Source organism: Sphaerodactylus townsendi, linkage group LG08 (assembly GCF_021028975.2).
Source record: "Sphaerodactylus townsendi isolate TG3544 linkage group LG08, MPM_Stown_v2.3, whole genome shotgun sequence".
NCBI lineage: Eukaryota > Metazoa > Chordata > Lepidosauria > Squamata > Sphaerodactylidae > Sphaerodactylus > Sphaerodactylus townsendi.
The window spans coordinates 53714308-53739822 of NC_059432.1; the positions used below are offsets into that span (position 1 = coordinate 53714308).

Below are 25515 nucleotides of genomic sequence, written 5' to 3' on the forward strand. Positions count from 1 at the left end.
TATGACATCTCACAGCAGAATGTGCAGGTTTTGCACAGAAACTTAACGGACCACATAATGAGATCTATACTAGAATACTCCCCTACCCCTAGTTATGAGGAAGTAAATGGCTCACATAGTAGCATTACATGAATTCTTATCATAGCATTGATAGCTGACTCTGGGACTGTATCCAATTAGCACCAGGAGTCTTGAATTATATAAAAACTGACAAGATTAGCAGACCTATCCAGCATGCTCAAGTTCCATTTGGGCTAATTCAGGCCTGACCATTCAAACTACAAAGCCCTATTTCCTCTGCTTTCACAATTATAAGGATGTCATCAGTTACCTGCTCTCAGAATAAGTGCTCCATAGCCAATGTTAAAAGTTCCAGCCTTCACTTCTACCCTTATCTGCAAATGCCTGCCCTCAAAGTGGGGGGGGGGGGGAGCAGAATGCAACATAGTGAAAGAGTATTAGCCTGAGTGCTAAATACGATCAAAGTAGAACCCTGTATAAGGATACTGGTCTATGGAACATGTCATGTCACTAAAACAAAGCAAGTGGTGATATTTCATATAACACTGATAAACTGTGTTATGAAAGGTATTTATTCTAGTAGAGATTAAACTGGCTTCCCTAAAGTTACCTCTTTGAGAACAGTCTATACTGCTTGTCCAGCCACACATTATTTTCTTCAGTTTTCATGACTCTAAGTGTGCAGCCTCTGGATACTGAAAAGGTTTCCTGACCTCAAGAATCCCAAGAGCTAACAATAGATCAAGAATGAGATATGAAAGAGTCTTGCAAGTACAGGGAAATGAATCCTGGCCGTTAACTATTTTAGCCTCCATACTGTTATGTTGGGACCTTCTTGGGGTGGGTGGGGGGGATGTTGCCATCTATGAGCATCTTTCCAATCATTAGGGATTCCCACTGTTTCTGTATAGCAAGATTTTCCCTCCTATTTAAAGGGTTTAAGTCAGGTGTGTCAAACATATGGCCCAGGGGCAAGATCTGACCACTCAAAAGGGCTTAGGCTCAGGAGCCAGCTGAGTCAACCCTACCTCACTCCCGATCTGGCTTGGAGAGCCACCCCCCAGTGACAAGTTGGGCTTGTGAACCTGATGCAGATTCAGCAGCTGAGAGAGAGAGAGAGAGAGAGAGAGAGAGAGAGAGAGAGAGAGAGAGAGAGAGAGAGAGAGACACACACACACACACACACACACACACACACACACACACACACACACACACACACACACACACACACACACACACACACACACACACACACACACACACACACACACACACACACACACGCCAGGTCCAGTCATATTTATGATATACCTGGCCTGCATAACAAGTGAGTTTGACACCCCTGGTTGAAGTGTTGTTAGGAAACCAAGCTGAACTAATCTGTTTTAAATTCAAATGCAGAGTTTTTTGAAGAGTGGGAACTACTCCACAACTCAGGATAAACTGGTTAACTCTAACAATATAAGCACAAGGAAAAATATAATGTTTGTGCTTGGAGAGAAACTTCTGATAGATAATTTCTTGCTTATGATGTCAACTTCCTTGCCATGGTTGAGAATCTATGTCAGAGGCAAGTATAGGACATGGTGGGCAGACAATCCACTGGAATCTATTGGGTGACCACTGGCAAATTTTTGTGGAGGATCTCTCAGCACCTGCCAGCTGTTGAGATTCCTACACAGAATCTTGCTCTAGGTAGACCTAGCAAAGCACTTCTTATGTTCTTGAGCAAAATTGTATATTTAACATCACTTAATACAGTTCCTTCCTCTTTCCTTGAGGAAAGTTACACACTTTGTCAGATTGTGGATTCTAGTAAATAGAACGGTACACTTACAAAGCTTAAGTATTTTGTTCCTAAAGGAAAACACTTCCCCTATTCTCCATCTCCTCTCTTAGCTGCCACGGTTCCATAAAGAAGACCAAATGATATTTGCACTATTTTTCTGCCAAGCACGTCCTGCTCTTGACTTTTGGAAATCAATTTATAAGCTGGGCTGTGTCCAACATTCCTTGAATATGCACTGCCAATTTCACTGATAACACCTTCTAGTTTTGTGCACATAAGCTTCATGAACATTTGGCAGTGCCATTTGATTCTGTTTTACATATCAAGGTAAAGATAAAAAAGTTTACCTCTGTGGTGACTAAATGTCTGAGATATGTTCACAAGAAAAAAGAGCCATCCACATGCTGTTCAGATTAATGTCACATTCTGTTGTGACTCTGTCAAATTAATAAACTCTTTAAGCCTGCCTTATCTTGCCAGCAAGTTACTGTAAAGAGGACACTTGCCACTACCAGTACAGTGAGCTTTTGCTGCCAGGCTTTTCAAGGTTAAATAGAGCATTGAAGAAACTTACATCGGAGGAACTTGCATGATGCTCCCTGTGAACTTCTGCAAAACATTTTCAAGATCTTCTTTTGTTATCTGATCTGCCAAAAGGCAAAGACACACACACTTCAGTATTTACTTTTCATATTTTAGATGACAAACTCTGGGCATTTCACAAATATAGGGAAAAATCCACTGCCCTTTTGGATTGTATGTAACCCCCCTCCACCCACAGTACCTGGAACACTTCAATTAGTAGTAAAGCAGTGATTATCTCTGGCCCCAACTCAGGCAAAGTTATTGGACACAATAAGAAGGAAGAAGCATCCAAACAATATGAATTTCTCTGCCCTCTTCCTTTTCTCTGGTCTGAATTTTTCCTGTAGGTCTCATACAATTTATAAAACCATCACATATTCTCATACTGTTTTATACCAGGAAAAACACTATTTCACGCTGCTCTGGACAGCCTAGGTAGATCTTGTCAGTTCTTATAAACTAAGGAGGTTAGTATTTGGATGAAAGACTGCAAAGGAATACTATGATTGTGATGCAGGCAGGCAATGGCAAACTACATGTGTTCCTCTCATGCTTTAAAAAAACTATGAGGTTGACATGTCAGCTGTGCCTTGACTGCAAAAAACATCAAAGTACTATTCCATAGTTTGATATTCACAAATCATAAGCATAAATCATGAAAAAGTGGAGGAAATCCACCTGTTTGAGATTTTCACCAATTTAAGAGGCAATAATGATGGGAGAGAGAGTGGGAAACCCAAACGTCTTTTCTTCCTGCTTCTCTGCCTTATATGAAATCAAATTTCCCATCCTCCCCAATCAAACAAATATATAAGATCTAAACACTGGAGAACATTCTACTTCAGACTAGAGTCAGACCAACAGAGAGGGAAGTTGCTAAAAATATTGCATATAATTGATTCAAGCTTTTGAGTGTGTTCCTACGTGGATCAAAGAAAACTCCTAATTTTAAAAAAACTTTCAGAAAATCCTTGGGTTAGATAGGATGGGAGAGAAATTCACATCGACACAAACAATCCATTTACAGGATATGGGTGTCCCATTGCTTCTAGTCCAACATGCATTTATTTCTGTTCCACAACCTATGCACTATTTAAAAACCAAACCAAACAAAAACTTCATCTTTCACATTGTGACATAAGCTAATGTAGGTTGATCTACACTCTTCCCCAAAACTAGGATGTAAAATGTGGAGTTTTATAATTGTTTGATTTTAACAGTATTGATTTTAATTGAATTGGACTGGAATTTTATTGTATGGTATACTGTTTATGTGTAAGAACCAAATAAGCCAAGAACAATTTTCTTCCAATGTATTGTCGAAGGCTTTCACGGCAGGAATCACTGGGGTGCTGTGTGGTTTCCGGGCTGTATGGCCGTATTCTAGCAGCATTCTCTCCTGACGTTTCGCCTGCATCTGTGGCTGGCATCTTCAGAGGATCATGCCAGCCACAGATGCCAGCCACAGATGCAGGTGAAACGTCAGGAGAGAATGCTGCTAGAACACGGCCATACAGCCTGGAAACCACACAGCACCCCATTTTTTTCCAACTTGATGGGAAGTCTCCCAAGGACCCATTTCTGACTGGTGCTTTGGATTATTTCCTGAACAGAGCTTCAAAGACAAGGTGCTCAAATGCTCTGTTAAACCAAAATGTGATATTTAAATAATGTGAATATTGACATCATATACCATGGAAAGATGGTAAAGGTTTGACAACTGTTCTTCAGGTATTAAGCTGAACATTCCCAGTGCCCACACTGCCTCTCTCTAGTAAATCCCTGATGGATTTTGCTGAAGACCAAGCACACAACATGTCTGTCTTTTTCTTATGCTTTATTCCTTGCTCTTTACTTCTTTGTAGCTCTTGCAGCTCTCTTCCTGAACAGATGGCTCTCACGATACAGATAAGAGGTTATTTCTTGAAAAGAAAACATTTCATCTCTTCTGTTGTACTGAAAGGAAACAGCTTTAATATCTCACTTTATACAAATAGAACATTTGGAATCTTGGTGGCAGATGCTGCCACTGTGCCCAGCAGAGGTCTAAATGAAGTGTCATTAATGATAATGCTGTAGCAGTTCATAAATCAGTCAGGGGTGCAGGAGGAAAATGGAATGGAGAAGAGGAAAAAGAGAGCGTTGGGTATTATGTGATTTCTTAGTCTTCAAAGAATAATTTCAGTAGTTACATGGAAGAAAAACGGCAAGTTGTAAGATATGAAACTAGATTGGTGAATGGAAAGGGCTTATCAGTAGGGGATCATCTTATACGCCAGAGGTTTCAGTTTCATTTATCGGCACCAGGTAGAAGAAGATTAGGGAGAAGATGTTATGAAAGATTTCTTACAAAAAGATGTGGAGAATGATTTCTTACAAAAAGATGTGGAGAACTTAGAGCAGATCATACTGTCCTAGCTTGATCACTGATCTGATTCCATATAAACCAGATTCATGTATTTATGTATGAATGTATCTAACATGTGAAAGTTTGGGACTGAATTAGGTAAGCACCAGGACCCAAGCGGCACATTCCAGAACAAAGAAGGTTCAGGAAATGGTGGATTAATTCAGTGAGAAAGAGTATATATAGTTTATTTCACAGTACACACAGTTCGCCTGAAGTACTTCAGATTAGCAGTAGAGACCATATGCAGTGTCTGGCTTTCTTTGTTTAAAAAAGCTTTAAAAACCAACATTTTGGCATTCGGCTGCCCTTCCCACCAGACCCCACAACCACCAGAATTTTAGGGAGAGAGCGTAAATTTTGGGGAAGAGCAATTTCAGTACTTGCTCTAGGTGCCATTTTCTGCAGATATGCCACTGTGCTTAACTACATCACCACTGTGACACAAACATGGTCAAAGGAGTACACTAGCATTTCCCCTATGAACTCCAGACCAACCTTTAGTAAAAAAAAAAAAAAAAGCAGAACACAATTATCCTCAATCTCAAAAGGGAATCCCTTTTTTTATTGCTGGGCATATCCTTTGTTGGTCTTGACCAGGATGAACCATGCTAGCCCAATCTTGTCAGATCTCAGAAGCTAAGCAGGGTTAGCCCTAGACCACCAAAGCAGTCTAGGACTGCTACACTGAAGCAGGCAATGACAAACCACCTCTATTTGTCTCTTGCCTTGAAACCTGACAGGGATTGCCATGAGACAGCTGCGGCTTGGTGTATCTTCCCACTATATGCTGTGCTGAGCAGCTTGAAAACCTGGAGTTGAGGGTATATAATGAAATTAATGAAAACCTTAATGTTTGCCTAGTAGAGGCAGTGGTACATAGCTAACATGCTTGAGATTATGTCAGCTAATCATTTAGATTTGCTCCCCATTTTGTTTGCTAAGAGACTCAATTTAATCACATGCTGTTACATGTTGCTTTTCCATGTTTTGGTTCAATGTATGTGAACAGCTGGAAAATGGATGCATGTTAGTTCCATGTGTCACTAACAACTGTTATGACAACAAAGCACAATCTAAATAGCTCTTATCAAAGACAGCTAAATTGAATGTGCAATGAAAAGGACAAACTGGATTAATTTCAATAAACCCATCAACAAGGCAAGAACTATTTTGACATGGCGAAGGATCAAGGTCATACTAACTGTTCCAAAATTAAGAGAAGACTAAGAAATTTGAGAAGGTTAAGAAGAGCAACCTTTTGTTAGTGTTCACTTTGGTTCAGAAACCTTTCTTTAAGCTGAATGTATGCCTTAGGCCTGATTGCAAGATTTCCATGCCTGTTCTTAGAACAATTCTTTATTTTCTGTTTAATGTTTCTGACAGACATGATTCTTTAAGAAATGTTTGGCAACTTCTCATTTCAGATAACTCTGATCCAAGTGGAGCTATTGTTCTGACATACCTTTTCTAAAGGCCACTTTACATGACGATCTCCTGTCTCTGGCTCCTGATCCCCACTTGCCACTTTTCATTCCAGCAAAAAGGGGGCAGTGATAGGTGACATTGCAGTGTTCTACCAGTTCCCCAAATATGGAAAAAGTGAGCATTATGATGTCACTTCCAGTTACAATGGAAAGTGATGTGTCAACCTGGCAACATTAACAAGATACAATTTCCAATACCAAGATCACTTCCGCGCTGGATAGTCAGCTTGCACGAAACAGCCGTCCACAAGAAGATTCAGCTTTAGTGGGAATGTATGAACCCGACTATGTTCCTCCTCCCCAATAAGAATACAAAATAATGTGCCATCTGTTGGTTAGTTAAAACAACTACTAACATGGATAAGCCTTTGACATTTTAAGTGTTGCTACTTCCCATTAAAGAACACACAGGTGACTTCGTAACCCTAATAATAAACCTTGACAGGAAAAATTAGCTAACTTTGAAAGCACTGAAACAAAATCATGATTGAGTTGGATTTTTGAGCACTAAACAGATTGTGATATTAGCTATAAGAGCATTAATAATACAATCTCGAGAGGCATGCCAATATAGAGACAAAATGCAAAGAGAGCTCACAAAAACAAAATAGGAAAACCCAGAGAGACCTTCTTTATCACCATAAGGTAACAGAAGATAATTTACTGCTGCTACCTGTTACTGGGTGTTATAAATACAGAGGGCTGTATAGCAGTTGCTAGGAGACAAGCTATCTATAGCTCTTCTTTTAAGTAGTGAAGGAATTAATGGAAGTAGTAGTAAATTCCCCTCCCAATTAGCTGCACATAACTTCTGAAAAACACAGAAGATATTCATCATGCAGAAGCAAGGAAAGACACAAAGCATTTCAACTACTCAAAGGTTTCTTTTCCAGTTTTCAGATATGCTTGTTTATTAGTTGTTGCTCTGAAATTTAAAGAATTCTGAGGGGGTTGAATCCACAGAGAAAGGAAACACTTAAAAGATTGAGAAAGAACTGGGAACACTCTTCTTTGTGTTCTGAACCTCATAATTAGGAAGTGATATCATCTCTTGCATGCATGCAACAAAGATGGAAAAAGACACCATCAATCAAAATACAATAAGACACCATGGATTGTGTGTGCATTTGCTTAAGGGGTAAGAAGTCTCCCATTCCTTTGTGAATATATCTTCACAAGCAGTAATTACTAATATCCACAATAAGGATAACATCTTGTATACTGTCCATTTATGCTATCCACCTTGATATTTGTGTGCGCTTGTGTGCACCTGTCAAGTCACAACCAATTTATGAAGACCCCATAAGGTTTCCAAGGCAAGAAACATTCAGAGAGAGTTTGCCATTGCCTGCCTCCACATGTGAATGGACTAAGGTCACCTAGCAAGCTTCATGTGGAGGAGTGGGGAATCAAACCCAGTCCTCCACATTAAAGTCTGATGCTCTTAACCACTACATCACACTGACTCTCGCCTTGATAGTCTCCTAATAATCTCCTAATAAGAGCAATTATGATGCTGGACTTGGTATCTGGGAATCTGGAGTTTATATGAATATGCAAGATCAATAGAGAGTAATTGGTTAAATTGATGATATCATATCAAAACAAAACCAGGATTCTGATTTTGACACCATCATTGTGTCAGTCAGTTCCAAACAAAACATAGCAGTCAAATATTTATTTATTTACAAAAAAGATTATATTAGCTTGTTGCTTACGATAAGGTCTTTCTTCTGTTACTTTTCCTGAAGAGTCAAATGTGTCAGTTGCCTTTCCCAGCTGTCCAATGGTTGTATACTTCTATGAGAAAAGAGGAGGGAGGACCATTATTTTAACACGGAAAAGAACAAGGAAAGGCTTAATATTGAGGAAAGGCTTACTATTAAGGAAAACAACAAAGAAAGGCTTATAATTAAGGCTAAATATTAGCAATAACTTGAAGTAACACTATTTTTATAAGGACACACAGGTGTAGCACGAGGATGAAATCTAACGTACCTCCTCTTTTTGAGTTAGGGTACTCAAAGAAGACTACTGATTGCCTCTCTTTGAAAAAGCACAGACATACAGGATGCTAACATTAGAATATTTTAATGACATTTAAAAAAATAATTTAACCTGGAAATGTGTCAGCTTCCACGAGCCTACCATTAACAAGGACTGCAAAATGCTGGGGGAAAATCAGTTTAGAAAGAAAGGGAAATGGCTTCAATCACCTCTGAAAATGCTGTCACTCTCTGGGGAGAAAAAAGGAAACTGTACACTTACGAATACAGACAAGAAAAAGTGGATGAATATTATCTCTAAACTGAAACCGAAAAATAGGGATTTCAATCAGCCTGAGCACTGCTTGCAACACTGCCTTTTTATAAAATCAAGCTATGTATTGGAGTTTAAGGTCACACAAAAAGATTTCACAGAGAGATTTCTTTTCTCTGTTTGGCTAAATGGGATCTGTGCCTCAGTGAAAGAGCATCTGCTTTGCATGTAGTAGGTCCCAGGTTTAACCCCAGCATCTCCAGTTCTTTTTTGTTTTAAAAAAAGGTCAGGTAGAAGGTGATGTGAAAGACTCAAGACACTGATAGCCACTGCCAGTCAGAGACAACTAAAACAGCTTTGATAGGCAAAAGGTCTGATTCACATGTTCAAAAATTTAAAACCTATCATGTGCCTCTTCATATTCCTACAAGGTTGTAAGAGAAAACATAGACAAAACTTCCTATTTATTTGCTTCATTTACAGCCTACCTTTCTCAATGAGGGTGGATTATATAATATATTTTTAAAATTAACAGATGGCATAGAACATTCAATAAACAATGCAATAGAACTAGGACAGTGTGTATGCTAAGTGCCGCTAAGTCACTTCAGTAATGCAGACAAAAAACCCAAAATAATAAATGGAGCACCTGTAGCTTTAAACAATAGATTCCCTCAGTGGTTGTTGCTAGGCTGCCAAAGCATACCAGGCTTGATTGTGACCATAGGAGGCAGGGGGAGGGCACTTTCCCTAGGCTATTATGGCCCTTGAGGAAGATTTGGTTGCCACTTCCAGGTTGGGAAATGCCTGGAGATTCTGAAGTGGAGTCTGCAGAGGGAAGGATATTGGAAGGGAGAGAATGGCACCCATAGGTCAGCAGCAACTTCCGGGTGACTTGCTAACACTCACCTTATATAGACTGGCTGTTTGCTACTGTTCCATAACAGGTGCCCAACGAAAGCCAGTACATGATATAGCAATCAGAACTTCAGAGTATGGTCTGGGAGACCCAAGTTTAAATCACCAGTCTGCCATAGAAGCTTACTATGTGATGTTGGGCCAAATCGCATACTTTCAGACTAACCTACCTCACAGAGTTGTGAGAATAAAAAGGAAAAGAGGATAAAAGTGGGATAAACATACCACTATGCAGCAAGTGAATTAAAGGCAGAAGATGTAGCAAAAGCTTCATTAGAAAAAGGTGTCTTCAAGACAGCCTCACTGCTCAAGTTTCATTTCCCTTTGTTATTTCCTCACAGCTCCATTGCGTATCGGTTCTTTCTAAAACTCATTTTCTCTAGTCTTTTTTCCTGAAATGTCCTGACTACATAGCCTTGCTTCTCTGGAATGTTGGTCCCATTTCTCAAGGCAAAGTGAATGGTGCACATTTTCAAAATTGCATGCTAGTGATGGTCAAGCGGTGTGAAGATGCTGCTTTTAAACCTTGCTCAGGGGGCAAGGCTTTTTGAAAACGGTGGCTTCCATTTGGTGCTGAGTGAACGGCACCAGGTGGAAGCCGGCATTTTTCCCGTGGCCCTCCCAAATGGCTCTTACCTCCTGTTGCCTTCCGTTGTGTTCTGGAGGCCAGGGGACACACCTCCTGGCCTCCAACCCCAGAGCCGTTGCTCTGGTCATGGGGGTGTGTCCCCTGGCCTCCACAATGCGACGGAAGGTGACAGGAGGTAAGAGCTATTTGGGAATGGTGCAACCTGTGCGAAGGCTGAGCCGTCAGCTGTGCACCCAGCTCAGCTGTGCATCCCCGCTCAGCTGGCCATGTGGAAACAGCCTCTGTGTTATACAGACATACATACATCATGGAAAACAAGACAAATTAATCATGAGTCAGAGCACATGTTGCAGTTGCCACTGAAATGCCAGCAAGCATTGTCTCCCACCCAAATATCAGATTCTCACCCAATTCTCTATCAACATGATCAAACCATTGATCATTGTACTGTGCCTCCACGTCTATTCCATTAGTATGCTTTTATACCAACCATCCTTGAGGAGCCCAAGGCAGCAAACATAGTTCTTCCCCTTCCATTTTATCCTAACCAAATCTATACAGGGAGAGTATAGTGCTAAGGGAGAGTAACTACTGTAATGTTACCCAGTAAATTTCATGACTAGCAAGGCTTTGACCCTGCATCTTCCCAAGTACAGGCCACCAGTTTTCACCACTGCAGCACGACTGACCTTCATGTTCCCTCCAACTGTCACCAGCAACATGGAGTTGTCGTCACAAATTCAAAAAACAGACCTCCACATTGCAATCAATTCTTAATAACACAGAGTAAGTGGGGTTCAGTAAAAAGAGGAGCAGTTTTCAATGACATCCCAACAGGGACTAAAATGGGTGCTCTGGCTCTTCTGCACCCAAGATTCTTTATATTAGTCGTGGTTCGCTGCAGGGTATGCCAAAGGTAATGGGTTTCCATTACAGAGAATCAACATCCATTTTACTTGACTTCACAATGACAGAAGACCCTGGGCAGACTGCCAGGCATATCACTTACCATCATAAATGATGAGGAGGAGCAATGAAAAACCATGCTGCCCCCCTTGAATTGCTAATGATATCAATTCCAGAGGGAAGAAGGCCAAACTCTTGAACCCCTAAATTATTACCTGTTTAAAAGCTTTTAGAAAGCCACAAAAGAGAAATGTCTGAAAGGAGGGCAAGAGCTTATCTGTTTCCAAGATGCATGTAACTACATATGATGTGCCATGCTGGCAACTGTCTTGCATATCTCACAAAGGAAGTAGTATGGCATAAAGTTTGGTTGACTCCTGAATCATAGGGAATATGACAGGAAGAGTATGTGCAAACTTCTGAGTTTCATAACAGGAGGAGCTGAAGCCTTATACAAGCCTTCATTATTATTTGGCATCCCAGTCTGGTACACACAATGACTCACACATAAGTTCCGCAAAATTACCACGAGGTTAAGCAAACAATGTTTGTGCTGCTGAAAACCAAAAGTAAAGGAATCAACCCAAAAAAGCTACACAAGAATTTGGAAAAAAATTAATTTAAAAGCAGATACTGAATACACAGCAGACAATAGATGGTAGGAAAGATAGCATGGCAGATGGAAACTAAGAGGGAAATGAAGAATCAAGACAGCTCTAGCTAGTGGTAGTGCATGTGAATCACCACTAAAGAGGAAAGACAAAACTGGCACACCTAAAGCACTCAAACCAAGTCCAAAACTTGACTTACCTACCTGTTAGTTGCAACCCCCCAAAGAACTAGAAGCTAACTGCCCAATCCTGTGTCCCCCTGACCTAGCCACAGGACCTCTGTCTTCACTGTTTTTAGTTTCTATTGGCTCTGCCTCAGCCAACCAGCCACAGCCTCCAAACAGCTGGCCAACGTATCCAGGGCGGTATCAGGCCAGCTGCCCATCACAGATACAGCTGGGTGTAACCAGCATACTGCTGACAACCGAGTCTGGAATTCCAAACAAAGTGGGCAAGGCGTTGCATGTAAATGTTAAATAATATGGGGGAGAGGACTGCCCCATGATGGACCCCACACATCATAGGATGTCATGGTGAAATCCTTTCCCTTAATGATACCCTCTGTCCCTGACTGTGGAGAAAGAAACTCAGCCATTTTAAGGCTGTCCCAAGTATCCCAGTGTTGGCAAGGCAGTAAGTCAAAAGATCATAGTTGACAATGTCAAATGTTATCAGGTCAAGATTTCAAAACTATTTATTAACAAGACATCATCAACTTTTATGTGATGTGTGGTGTTATTTAATTCTACAATAGCATTTCAAACTCTGAACTAGGAATAGTTCAGGATTTGATATTTTTAAGGGACAGATCAAAAAAAGCTCTGCCACTACACATATAAATGACAAGCAAGAGCACAATAAAGGAATTAATTATTTAGCGTCAATTACACTATCAGATCAAGGATATCTAAAAATGCGTAATCTGTTTTTCTGTTATGTGAGGCATCCAATAATTCAGACCCAAAGGGCAAAAAATCTGAGGGACAAGAGAGTGCTACAGATGACAGAGCAAATTTAATGTCAGAGTTAATGAACAGTCAACATGATGTCTTAATTCAGCAAAACATTATATCTCTCTTCCAGAATAATTTTTCTCCACAGAGAAAAAGCTGACTTTGTACTAACCCTGCACTAATTTTTTTACTGCTAGACACTGTAATTGTTCTGTCACTTCTGAAGAACTATCGAATCTTTACCCTTACAAAGTTGAATTGTTTGACCCTGAATATCCACTTCTACTTTGAGACTGTGCTCACAGGAGGGATCAGACTTTCATGATGAAAGTGTTGGGGGAGAAGAGTCTGCAGTGGGTGACTTCACAGGTCAAAGAGTTTCCCATATAGCACTGGAAAACTGTGACTGGGTAAAGATTGATGAAACCCGAACCCATTCATCATAGCAGTTCTATCTTTTAAAGGTTATCCCCAATATTTTACTATAGATAGCATGCTACTATCACAAAACTGTTTTCACACTGTAAGAACCAGCACTAGATCAGGAATGCATTCATTCCTTCTCTTGCTACTTGCATCAGAATGCACACTGAAGAATGAGAATCTGTTCACTGTCTGGAATGCAAGCAAGGCAGTGAAGCTCTCATCCCTGGACATTACAGATAGAACAGGGATGGTTTTTCATTACAGAAATATTTTTGCAGTGTATGTCTCACCTGTAGCACCTGCCACTGATCTAAGCAACTTAGCATCATAAACTTAGGGACTAGGACTAATACATTGTCGTCTACCAGAAATTGGCCACTAGCCCATTGCTGGGAGTCATGGACTAGAGTAGGGACTCTTCACTTTCAGGTGAAGAGGCTGAAAACTATGAGAAGGACACTGTTGTAGAAAGAGACAGTTGAGATATCTCTGGGGGCATTCTTTAGTGGTGCAGGAGCGCTCACCCTGAGATAAAGACCTGGGTTTTGACTTTACACCGGATGCTGAAACTTCCACTTGCTGCTGATCCAGAACTCTCTCCATTACCAACCTCCCAAGCCTCTCAAAGCTCTGAGCCACCACAGCCCCACTGCAGAACTTGCCACCATGTTACTGCAGACCGAGCTGCAACAGCAATTAAGCTACAAAGTAATAACATTATTTTTAAAAATATTTTTTTTAAATCGGCAGAGATTTGTTCAGCGGTGGGGAGAGGAGCCCCAAACAATGAAAGAGCAGGACCTTTTATAGGAGTTTCAGGGGTTGCGTCGTAAGTACATCAAAGTAAAAAGTTAAACGTGACAAAAGAGATATATGCGTCAATCAATCCCATCATGGTTTTCCTGGGAGACTTAATGGCACCTTTAAAACTTCACAACTCCCATATCCTGGGATACCCCTTATCTCTTTGGTTCTCAATGTTCCAATTTTATGGCTACTTGTAATAACAAAGGACGTTTTCTGGTTTTCATCCTATCAGACTACCTGGGTATGAGCAGTAGTGGCGTAGTGGTTAAGAGCAAGAACACTCTAATCTGGAGGAGCCAGGTTTGATTCCCCATTCTGCCGCTTGAGCTGTGGAGGCTTATCTGGGGAATTCAAATTAGTCTATGCACTCCAACACACGCCAGCTGGGTGACCTTGGGCTAGTCACAGTTCTTCTGAGTTCTCTCAGTCCCACCTACCACAGTCCCACCGCAGTCTGTATCTCTACCTCTTTGAAAGGAGTATTTAAGATCTGTTTCACTTCCAGCCTTTGCTGGGAAAAAAAACCTATACTGTAGTGCCATTGGCTCCAGAACCCTGCTTAGATTCTTGGACTTTAGTCTTGAGCAGCACACTGGATCACCTGCTGGTTGTTTGTTGTTTTGTTTGTTTTGCAAAGAATGTTGGTAAGCTGCTCTTGGTAAGATTTGGCAGGGCCCATGTTTAATACAACGTATACTGTTAGGAAAATTTCCTATAGATCAATTTTATCTCACAGATTCTAAGTCTATACACTTTCTTCATAAAGTTAAAACACCTTATTGGACCACAGGGATTCTAATTTGAAGATAACAAGAGAGAGAAATATTTCTTAAGTATAACTGTTTGCTCCCACTAGTAACACACAAGTGATCCCAGTTTGTCAAAACAGATAAAATAAGCAGAATACTTTTCGCAATCTCTTTGAATTTGCTGCTGTCCACTTTGGTTCTACTTTTAGGCTTGTCCACACAGGCATATCCATCATTTGATAACTGCAACTCTGAGCAATAGCTCGTATATGCAAAGGAGCCATCATCAATATAATGCCATGGAAAGAACTTTTATATCAACTGATGTTATCACAAACGCCTCTCTTCAATGAAGTCAGTTCAGGGAATCAAGAGAGAGAGAGAGAGAGAGAGAGATTTGTGAAGCACCAGCAGTGGGAAGAATGACCAAACATCTTCCAGATGGCAGCATTTCTCCATCAATCAGTTAAAAACAGGAAAACCAAACACACTAAAAAAAGATGACAAATTCAGCTTGGTAGACAGGAATGCAGCAATTCAGCCTAGCGAAATACCCTAAGTTTGGGTGTGCTCAGTAAATCTAGTGTACAGCTTATCCAAATACATTCATAAAAACTCCAATTTAAAATTGTTTATTACTATTTGCAATAATTACTGGTGCACTGCAGGTGTTTAATTTGTTACGAGAACTGCTTTGCTCACACAACAGTAAATCTTATTGCTAAAATCTGTTATCCTTGCCATCAATTAGCAGTTCCACTAGATCCGTGGTGGCGAACCAGATGCTATGGACTACAATTCCCATCAGCCCCTGCCAGCATGGCCAATTGGCCATGGCCAATAGAGCATGGCCAATAGAGTGCATGTAGTTGTATGTGTTGTGCACTTAAGGACTACAAGCTACACATTGCTGCTTTGCTATTAAAAAAACCTGCCTCTGCTCCCAAATGCACTACAGCATAGGTGTCAAACTCGCGGCCCTCCAGATATTATGGACAACAATTCCCATCATCCCCTGCCAGCATCATGATGGGAACTGTAGTCCATAACATCTGAAGGGCCACGAGTTTGACACCTGTGCACTACAGCATTCGTCCACCCAAGCCGGGTTCTGTACCAAAATACATGGGCAATCTGACAACGGATTGAATATTTTATGCAAAAGACTTTGTTCCTGCTCAGCAGAACTTCCCGAAACGACAGTACAGGTACTCCTGTCCTGTAACAAGTTGACACCCATACGGTCACTTTTTATCGAGCTATTCTAAAGAAGAAACCAGAGAGAAGAGATCACAAAAACGTAACCTATTTGCTTAGCGACCAACGACCACATATCACAGAGATGGTTGCCATATTTTTATTTAAGGCTTTTAGCTCTCATGAGTAATTTTACTATCTTCAGAATTTGCTTTGATTTTTTCTGAATATATTTTATTTTGTGTATTGATGCCATTAAAGGTCTTGTTATTTGTTAAAAAAACCCTGCCTCAAGTAACACTATATACAAGCAGAGGAGAATGCAGTCAAATGCCTCACCGGATCTTCACAGCAGACAAAGAGAACCACCTGCTGACATAGAAATCCTGCTTCATAAGTATGTGTCCACTTAAGTGAGTATCTTCTGAAGCACTTCTGGGAGAGCAATAGGCTCGTGTTAGGAACCTAGGAATGTAAGTGTACTTTCTTTATTGACATAACATCTCACAATTCAAACACAACAGAAGAGTCTTATAGAACCTTAAAGACTAAAAAAACCCCCAACCCAATTCATTTTGTTATGACAATGGAAGCCAACTTCTATTCCCCTAGAAATTAACATGTGATAGACTAGGGGAAAAAGGAAAACAACTTGTCATTCATAATTCAGTTTGTTAACCTGTAATGTTGGTTTTAGTCTATTGCTGCTTTCACTGGGTCTGAGTTTTCTAGAAGAAGAAGAAGAAGAAGAGTTTGGATTTATATCCCCCCTTTCTCTCCTGTAGGAGACTCAAAGGGGCTTACAAACTCCTTGCCCTTCCCCCCTCACAACAAACACCCTGTGAGGTAAGTGGGGCTGAGAGAGCTCCGAGAAGCTGTGACTAGCCCAAGGTCACCCAGCTGGCGTGTGTGGGAGTGTACAGGCTAATCTGAATTCCCCAGATAAGCCTCCACAGCTCAGGCGGCAGAGCTGGGAATCAAACCCGGTTCCTCCAGATTAGATACACGAGCTCTTAACCTCCTACGCCACTGCTGCTCCTGGTTTTAATTTGAATACCTTTTATTTGTATTTTGGGTATCCACTGGTTACTCCTTCAGATTATTCCTTTTTTAGGCTGCTGTTTTTGGATCTTGTTTTTTGTTCCTTGTTGATATGGGCTACCTTGCATATTAAGCACAATAACTGCCAAAACAAATACATTTTTTTTTACATCTCACATGTTGTGAGTCTAAGCTTCCATGCGCCTAGGTTTTTGAAAAGTAAAAATCAGAAGGTTCTGCATACATACATTAGCGCTCATCAGAAATATAGCACACACAAAAGAGGGAATTTCAATTAAAGTTATTCACAGCAGTTTTTATATCATATTCTTTGCCTTTACATCACATCCAAATTGCCCCTGCATTGCCTGTTTTAACGTTTCATGTAGAATAGCTATTTATTTAAAATATTTATTTAAAACATATGTCCACTTTTCTCCTGAGCCAAGACGGGTAACAAAAATATAAGTACAATTTGATTAAAAATGAAACAGATGTACAAATATTAAAAACTATGCATATTTGAATGTAAAACCCATGTGTACTAGGTGTGGGGGACACAGAGTTAGGTGACTTGCTACAAAAACGCTGGAAATGACGTCAAGGAAAGGAGACTGCAATAAGTCTGCAATGAACCTAGCAAGACCATTGCTCTAAAGGAAAATGATCCAATACCTCATGTAAGTCTGTGTCAAAGCAGCAAGAGGTGTGTCAAAGTAGAACAGCGCAGCTCCATTTCAGATGACAGACTAATTAAAATGGTATCCTTTGCCCATTTGGGGACTCTGGGAATTTAACTTACAATAAAGAACCTGAGCTGTTCAAGACCATGGCTAGCTAAGCAAACTGTCTTGTTCCCTTGATCTCTTTTACTGCATAACCTATTGAAAGCTCAGATTTTGTTATCCAGCTGACATTTCAATACAAGGCCTCTCTAGAGAGATGACAACCTTTCAGATCAAATGTTCACATCACCTACTGCCTATATGAAAAACTGCAATTAACGCAGGGAGTCAATTCTAATCTTTTGCAAGTAATTGATCCTCTTGGGAATTCAGATTTAACACACACACACACCCTACATTCAGACCATAGCTGTTTTCAAAAAGCAGATGTTCAGCAACCTAGTATGCTGAAAATGGTGTGTACATTACTCTTGATGGACCATTCCCCAGAGAAAGCAGAAATCACTGTGGTTTGACCTACTTGAAGAAACTAAACCTACCCTTGCATGGAAGAAGCCAAAACTGGATTATGTGCAATGCAATTAAATGAAGCTGAACAAACAGTAGCTGGGTAGTAGAAGGCTAAAAATAGATACAGTATGTAGAGCCCATCAGCACAAGAATTTGCATCTCCTGCTAGAGGTACAACAAGTTTCCGACTACTTCCTTATTCCAAAAAAACCCCACAATGTCTTATGCAGATTTCAAATCGAGGACATATTAGATTTTGGAACAGATGCTACCAATAACTTGGGACAGGATACCCGATGGACTGCCTCCTCCCATATTGTCTACCCTGCCAATTTAACTTCACAAGCAATGATGGTTTCCCCCCCAAAAAATTTAACTGATGATTTGATTTAGCACATTTATTTTGACTTCTATTTAGTAAATAATATTAATTTCATATCCAGTAGAAACAAATAGCTAATATCCAAGGTGCAGAAAAAGCTGAATATGTACACATTAGCTACTTTCCTGCATTGGTATGGACAGTTTCTTTCCAGAATCCTTCAAGAACCTCCTCCCTAGTAACATAACCAATCAATCTTTTAAAATGAAAGTTATTTAATAGGAAAACGAAGTATGGGAATTTTTTCCATCCCATATCTGTCCCCTGTGCCTGCAGACACATGGCAACCATGGACAGGATGCTTTCAATAATGGTCCCTCACCTACAGTACACTGTCCCAGGTTCACCAGACACCTTACAGCAGGGGTCTGCATCCTGCCAATTGGCCATGCTGGCAGGGGCTGATGGGATTTGTAGTCCATGAACATCTGGAGAGTCGCAGGTTGCAGACCCCTGCCTTACAGTCCTTTAAGAGCAATTTCACAACATTTATTTTTATCAAGGCTTTTAGCTAGAAAACTCTATCTTTCTCTTTTTTTCATTGTCTAACCTGAGGACTGTATTACATTTAATATTTTAGGCTTCATTCGTGGCCTACTTTCCTTACTGTAAAGCCAGATATGATGATTGTAGTCATAAGGTAGAAAAGAGACATGATGAAGCACGTTAGATAAAGAAATGAAGCAGCTAATAAAGCAGCTAAAAGCACATTTACTCAGTGGGAGGCTGAAAGTTAATCCAGCTCTGGATGGGACCTCTCTTCCCATCAACCCCTATCTCGATTCTCCCTGCCATGAATTGCTCAAAGTATTCCCAAACCACAGATGCCTCTACAGAGATAAACAGCATTCAGCCTTTTAGGGATTTTCCACCACTGGAAATGGAAATCTTCTATTATTTCTGGCAGAGATAAACAGCATTCAGCCTTTCAAAAATGTTCCACCATTGGAAATGGAAATCTTCAATTATTCTTGGCAATCACAAACACAGGAGCACAGTTTTCAAAATAACAAAATATGATGCACTTAAGCCTCATGACTAAACCATGAGGAGTTTAAGGGCAGAGTTCCTGCTTGGCCCACTTATGAAATGGCACTTACACAACCCATGATTAAAATATGCAGTCTCCCTACAGTGGTGTCTCTCGCTTTGTTAGTACACATATATGTGAGCAAGGATTAAAACTCAACCTGGTACATAAATTGAGATCTCAATTAACCAAGAATGATTTCCTAAACAACCAAGGAACTGCCACTTTTAATTTCACACCAGACATTTCAAGCATAGTATTGAAGAGGAAGTATAACGTGTCCTCCAGCTGTGTTCATGCAGATTACAATATGCTATGCCCTTCTCCCTAACACATCATGCATGTTAACTGTACTTTCTCAATACCCTGCACATTTATAGCTCCTGCCAACTATTTGTGGAAAGGTGAAAGTGTCACTTAGCCATGCTTTGGAAGAAATGAATCTTTTCTTCTCTATGGATTGTTTACGTTTAACTGGAGAGACAACATTCTTTGCTTGCTTTAATAGAATTCCATCCTAGACTTCACTGTGACTGCTTCTTTAGGAAGTTAATAGACTTAGAATGGGACTAAGTGTTAAATCAACTGTAGGATGTCATTCAAATAAACCAATCCCACATCCTATCAACAAATTACACCCACCTAGAACTTCATGGGCGGGTGTCATCAATGTACTGATGACACCCCCCCCCCCCCGCTCAATATTTTATTAACTAAGCTTCCAGATGCAATTCTCCCTGTCCTAAACCAATGCTCAGATGCACTGTTACAAATGGATAGTAAAGAACAAGCTGAAACTAAATCCAGACAAACTGACAGGAAATAAAAAGCCGAAACCAAATCTCAACAAGAGTGAAAAACCTAACCCAGCCTTTTGGGTGGTAGCAACACCGAGCCCGTGGGCTCAGAACCAGAACTCCAGACACAAAAATATATTTTAAACATTTCATTAAAGAAAGATAGTAAAACATAGGTTTAAAATCATAACAGGTACAATTCAGCTACATGAATAAAACAACAAAGTGAAAATCTACATACCAGAAAGAAATTTTTGCAGGCAAAAGGTACCAGATATCTTCAGTACATGTGCAAAGATCCAACAGAATTTTCAGGCAGAGTGGAGGGTGAAGCAGAAAACAAAGAAGTAGACATAATACTAACACTGATTGAACTAATTTCTGATTTAGGCTGACCACCACAGGTGATTATTGATTAACCAACAGGAGCACTCTTCAATAAGAATATTCTGGATGATGAGCAGGCCCACCCTCCCTTCTAAAACAAAATCTTTCTAATCACTCTGCAAACTGATCAGTCCCAGCCGGTTGAAATGAACAAAGATGATTTCATGCCCTCTAACAAGCACTACGACCTTGAAGAAATAGTATACTCATTTCCAGTTAACAACACCTGCTTTCTGAACCCTCTGAGCATATGAGAAAGGCAAAAGGATTTTTACTAGGCTTTCAGCAAACAAAATGGATCCTCTCTTGACAACAAAATAGATACGACGGTCAGCAGTGCAGATATTTTATAGAAGAATGGCCTCCCTGAGCATACAAAGACACTTGGAGAGTTTTTAGACTCATTGTTGATAGAAACAAGACTTTTATGGTGGTTGCTCCATTACTACACTTCCCCTAGCAGTCTAAAATACTAAAAATAAATAATGATTGACATGGGCTTTAATCAGGAAGGTGAATCTACCCATGAAGCAACATGTTCCTGCCCCCTTATCAGTCCGGAATTCCTCTCCCCCTTCCTCATGCCTGAGGGTCCTTTGTACCACAGGAACAAGATTCCAGAAGAGAGGGTTAGTGATGCTACAGGAGGAATAAGTGAGACAGCCATATTCTGTGGATGGAAATCCTTGCGCCCATGAAAACACTAGTTGAATTCAAGCCAATGTATCTCGGGACAGTAGAGCTGATCTTTGCCTTGATTCAAAAATGTTTTCCATGTTATATGTGTCTTACTTGGATCACGACTTGCCACACATTCCTTTTCTCCTACCTGAGTTATACATGGCATTAAACTGCTCTTTTACCTCACAGCAGGTATAAAAGAGCTTCTCCAAAGGCTATGCTATAAGGTGTTAAACAGTAATAATGATACATAAAAAGTCTGAATCCAGTTGAATTCAAGTAGGAAAAAAACACAAAATCAGGATACAGCATTTTGCTGTTACATGTGTAAGTACTAATATTGCCATTAAGCAGCTAATATGAGTTGCTTTATGAGTTAAGAGGAACCAAGCTGTTAAACCATTAGGTTTAGAATGTGGACACCCAGGATTTAAATATAGGCTAAGCCACTACATGGTCTCATTCCAAGCTCCAAGACTGAAATTTAGCAGTGCCATTCCTAGCTTTTGCTACCTGCCAGAACTACTTTTACACTGTCTCATGGTTCACATGAAGCGGCCAAATACTGAATCCGATCACTGGTCCATCAAGGTCAATACTCGCAGACTGACAGTAGCTCTCCAGGGTCTCAGGCATGAGTCTTTCACATGGCCTTTATTGTGAGCCTTAACTGGAGATGCTGGGAATTGAACCCTGGGACCTTCTGTACTCTAAGCAGATACTCTGCCACTAAGCCACAGCCCTTCCCTTTACTTCCTCTTGTTCTTTGAACAAAGATCAAAGAAAAACACAGGAAGCACTTCATATTTCTTACCTTCGAACCTGCCAACATGCCACTCAGCATTTTTGTTCCTTTTCCGATACCAACCACTGTTAAGAAAGAGAAACATGACTGTAAGAGCAAGCCCTCTACCACCTTCCAAATTCAGTATGATTTGCTGCTTTCCTTCACACTACTGGGAATGCTATTTCACAGATGGGTAGTTCAAGTAAGATTCCTGCAAACAGAACTGGCTGATTCAGAAAGATAAAGATACTACAGCCTTATAGAAAAGCCACTGTGCTGCTTTTAATCATTCAGGGAGCTGACAAACTAAGAATATAGACAGGAAAAACCTTGGTTTAATGCCTTTAATTCTATGTCTGTCCTCAGGAAGAGCACTTCTTGCAAGCATCGACACAGAATTAGCAACACAGTTAACCTCCTCACACAGTCCTCTTGGATAAAGTCTTAGAAAGGTTCATTAGTTGTGAAGAAAAGCCATCACTTTAACTAATGCACCATTTAAAGGGTTATTAGCATTCAACAGTAACCCAACCAACACAGAAGATTATACTGAGTGAATTAATATACCAATTACATGGCCATGGCAGAGGACGAAAACATAAAAAGCCTAAAATAGTCTGGAAAAGAACAATCATCATGTATCTCAGCAAGAGTATTACTTATTTTAATGGTTTCAAATTGTAAGGCAACTGTGGATTTCTCGTTACAGCTTCAGATGTCTTAATGAATGTGAGGAGGCATACAACTAACATGCATTTCCAACAAGAAAGAAGCCTGGTGCTTCTTGAAGGCATCTGGTCAGTTACTAAGATGCATCAGCCCTGGACTATCTATTTTGTGGCTGCATGGCTGGAAGCGAGTTGAAAGAAGGTCCTCATCTGATCTAAGCTGGTGGTGCAAAGACAGGGTAAGGGTGGGTTTCACACAAGTCCAAGCCAGAAAAAAAATCTCCTTGGGGCAAGATTGGGAAGGGTGGATCTCTGCGTGGATCTTGAGTCAGGAGGTTTCCCTCTGGTATGTCCCTTCCCTATTCATTCTGGTGACTGTTGGCCCTTGCCCTCTATGATTCTGGCTCAGTTGTTTGTTTCGGGAAGATCTGCAATAGCTCCAGTCTGGCAGTGGCACTTCTCCTCTGTGGGAGGATCCTCAGTGGGACAACATCTCTCTTTTCAGCAGCAGTAGCCTTTCTCCAGCTGCAATCTCCCACACAATTTCTGCCCTCCTCAGAAACGGCTTGGCCTTTCAGCAGTGTGGCAGTAGCTCTCTTGTTTGGGTGGCAGTCTTCCCAGTCTACAGTGGTAGTGGCATTGATACAGCAGGAATGGCTACCTTTCAGGAGAGAAAAGGAACAGGGCTACAGCAGCAACATCTTTAGGGGCAAGTTATTACGTGCCTTCCTTGTGAAATATGTGGCAATAGACCTTGAGGCAGGGGGTGTTAGTCTGGACTATTAATTTTCCCAGTTTTTGAGAGCATGTGGAGAGCTTCATGGGCAGCTGGTGAATTTAAAATATCCTGCTTTTCATTGGAGAGCACACTAGCAGGCGCAGCTTCACCAGATTACTAGTGTTCCCTTACCTCCAGTTGGCACGTAGGAGCTGGATTAAAATGGCCTTGGCAAGGTGCAAGCTTCATTGTATATTCTTCTACTCACACCTTCCCACAAACTGGTCATATGGGAGGGGTCAACTTAGTCCTACCCCAGCTGCCACCACATACAATGACTTCAAGGACTCCCTGGCACATATCTCATGTGGAAGGTGAAGAGACATATCGTGGATGAGTACCTCATGGATATTTTTCCTCTTCTGAAGCCACAAGGTGAGGATGGTAGGCTCAAACCCAGGCATGAGAAAAAAGGGGGCTAAGAGTGGTGGGGTGGAATTCTCTTTCCAAAACTGGTTGCCAGAGTATAACAATTTTATGAGTTTTGTTCAGTCTGCCTATCCAGATCATGGTTGACACTTGTCCAATCACTTGGGGAATGTCTTGATGGCCGGGGTTCTAGCATGGGACAATGTAGCCACTAAATATGACAAGGATTTTCATTAATGGGCCTCACATAGAGAAGCTCCTGATCCTCTAACAGCCAGGGTGGCAAGAGAGAGGGAAGGTTGGGAGTCTCCCCAGAAAAGTAGTTCCCTGGTCATTCAGAGGGCTAGACTTGGACTAGCTTACACTCCCATTTGCTGGAAGACTCATATTCCTTTATTGGCTCGCTGCCCCAAGAGAACTGCCATCAGACACCTTTGTGAGGGCTTCAGCAAGTTTTCACATCCCTTTCACAGGTTCCCATATCCCCACAGACTGTGTTAATCTCAAGTCTGCTCAGGCACTGCCTGCAGAGGTAGCACAGAAAGTTGCTAAGAAGTGTATAACAGGCAGGGTCTCTTGCCCTTTCAGTCCCCTCCCATCCCCAACCTTAGGGTTTCTCTGGGTAAAATCAGGCTGTTACCACAAGGGCTATTCTGACAATGAAGCAATCAACCTGGAGTTTTCTTCAGTGAGGCAGGTGTCATGGGCCAATCTCTGGGGAGTGAGGAATCGTCAGGGAAAGAGCTAGGTCAGGAGAGTTCTGTTCAGCCAGAGCCCCAACAGGGGGTGAGCTCAGAGCACCCAGACCCTTTGCAGGATGGTCATGAACAGCAGGTAAGCCAGGGCTCAGAGTCCAGAGGGCTTTTTGGAAGACACACTGGCCTGGACACAACTGGGCATTTTGACTGCTGCCTCACTTCCACTCACCATGTGGACTCTGACTTCTGGATCAAACCCCTAGGACTATGCATTTGTGTGACAGACTTTTGGTTTGTTCTGGTAACCCAGCTCTGACCTTGGAACTCTTTGACTCAGCTTCTTGGTTTGCAGACTCTGTTTCTGACTTCAAGCTCTCTGTTGCTTGACAGACTGCCTCTCACCAGGCAAGACTGCATGTTGTGACCTGACACCCCTGGCCTGCAGCCTAGCTTGGCACAGTATGCCTCTTTTGACCATGCAGTGAACATAATCCAATCCTGTGGCCCTGGCACGCTTATGGCCAAATGCAATTCCATCTGCCTGTGGGCTTTAAACTTGATGGTCACTGATACATAGACAAGGCCATGCCCATGGGCTGTTCCATGGCCTGTGCAGCCTTTGAGACACATAGCATGTTTCACAAGCAAGCAGCCAGGGATTGTATTCACATGTCACAAACTGCCTGGATGATTTCCTTTTTGCTAGTCTGCCAGCTTGGCCCACCTGTACATTCTGTCTGGCTGCATTTCAGGACTTAGTTGTTGCTTAGATAATATGCAGAACTGAAAGGTGTACTATTTACTGTTCAAACAGTATATTCCAAATAGCAGCTCTGTTTTTCTCAGCCCACAATTAATATTTAAGGTGGTGATGGGAAATGAGTTTAAAAGCATCTGTTGAAAATATACAGTCTTTGCACAATCCTGTACTACTGCCAATAGCATCAATTCCCATTACACAGTAAAATTGGATTACAGGGTCTACAACAGTAGA

At 41.1% G+C, this 25515-nt stretch overlaps 1 protein-coding gene across 5 annotated transcripts in view; it reads right to left on the minus strand.

Moving 5' to 3' along the window:
• The window catches only part of TRUB1 (TruB pseudouridine synthase family member 1), a 42932-nt gene that overhangs the window by 12488 nt on the left and 4929 nt on the right, over positions 1–25515 (minus strand). For 3 of the 5 annotated variants that reach the window (XR_007245320.1, XM_048506551.1, XM_048506550.1), the window contains exons 3-5: positions 9201–9379; positions 8011–8092; positions 2388–2460 (exon numbers count right to left, since the gene is read on the minus strand). Coding sequence is in view for 4 of the 5 variants with exons in the window: in XM_048506551.1 (XP_048362508.1) it covers positions 2388–2460; positions 8011–8092; positions 9201–9379 (334 nt within the window). In the remaining variant the exon portion in view is untranslated. Of the gene's footprint in view, positions 1–2387; positions 2461–8010; positions 8093–9200; positions 9380–22035; positions 22092–25515 lie in introns of all 5 variants that reach the window. The other 2 variants (XM_048506553.1, XM_048506552.1) reach the window with 2 other exon arrangements.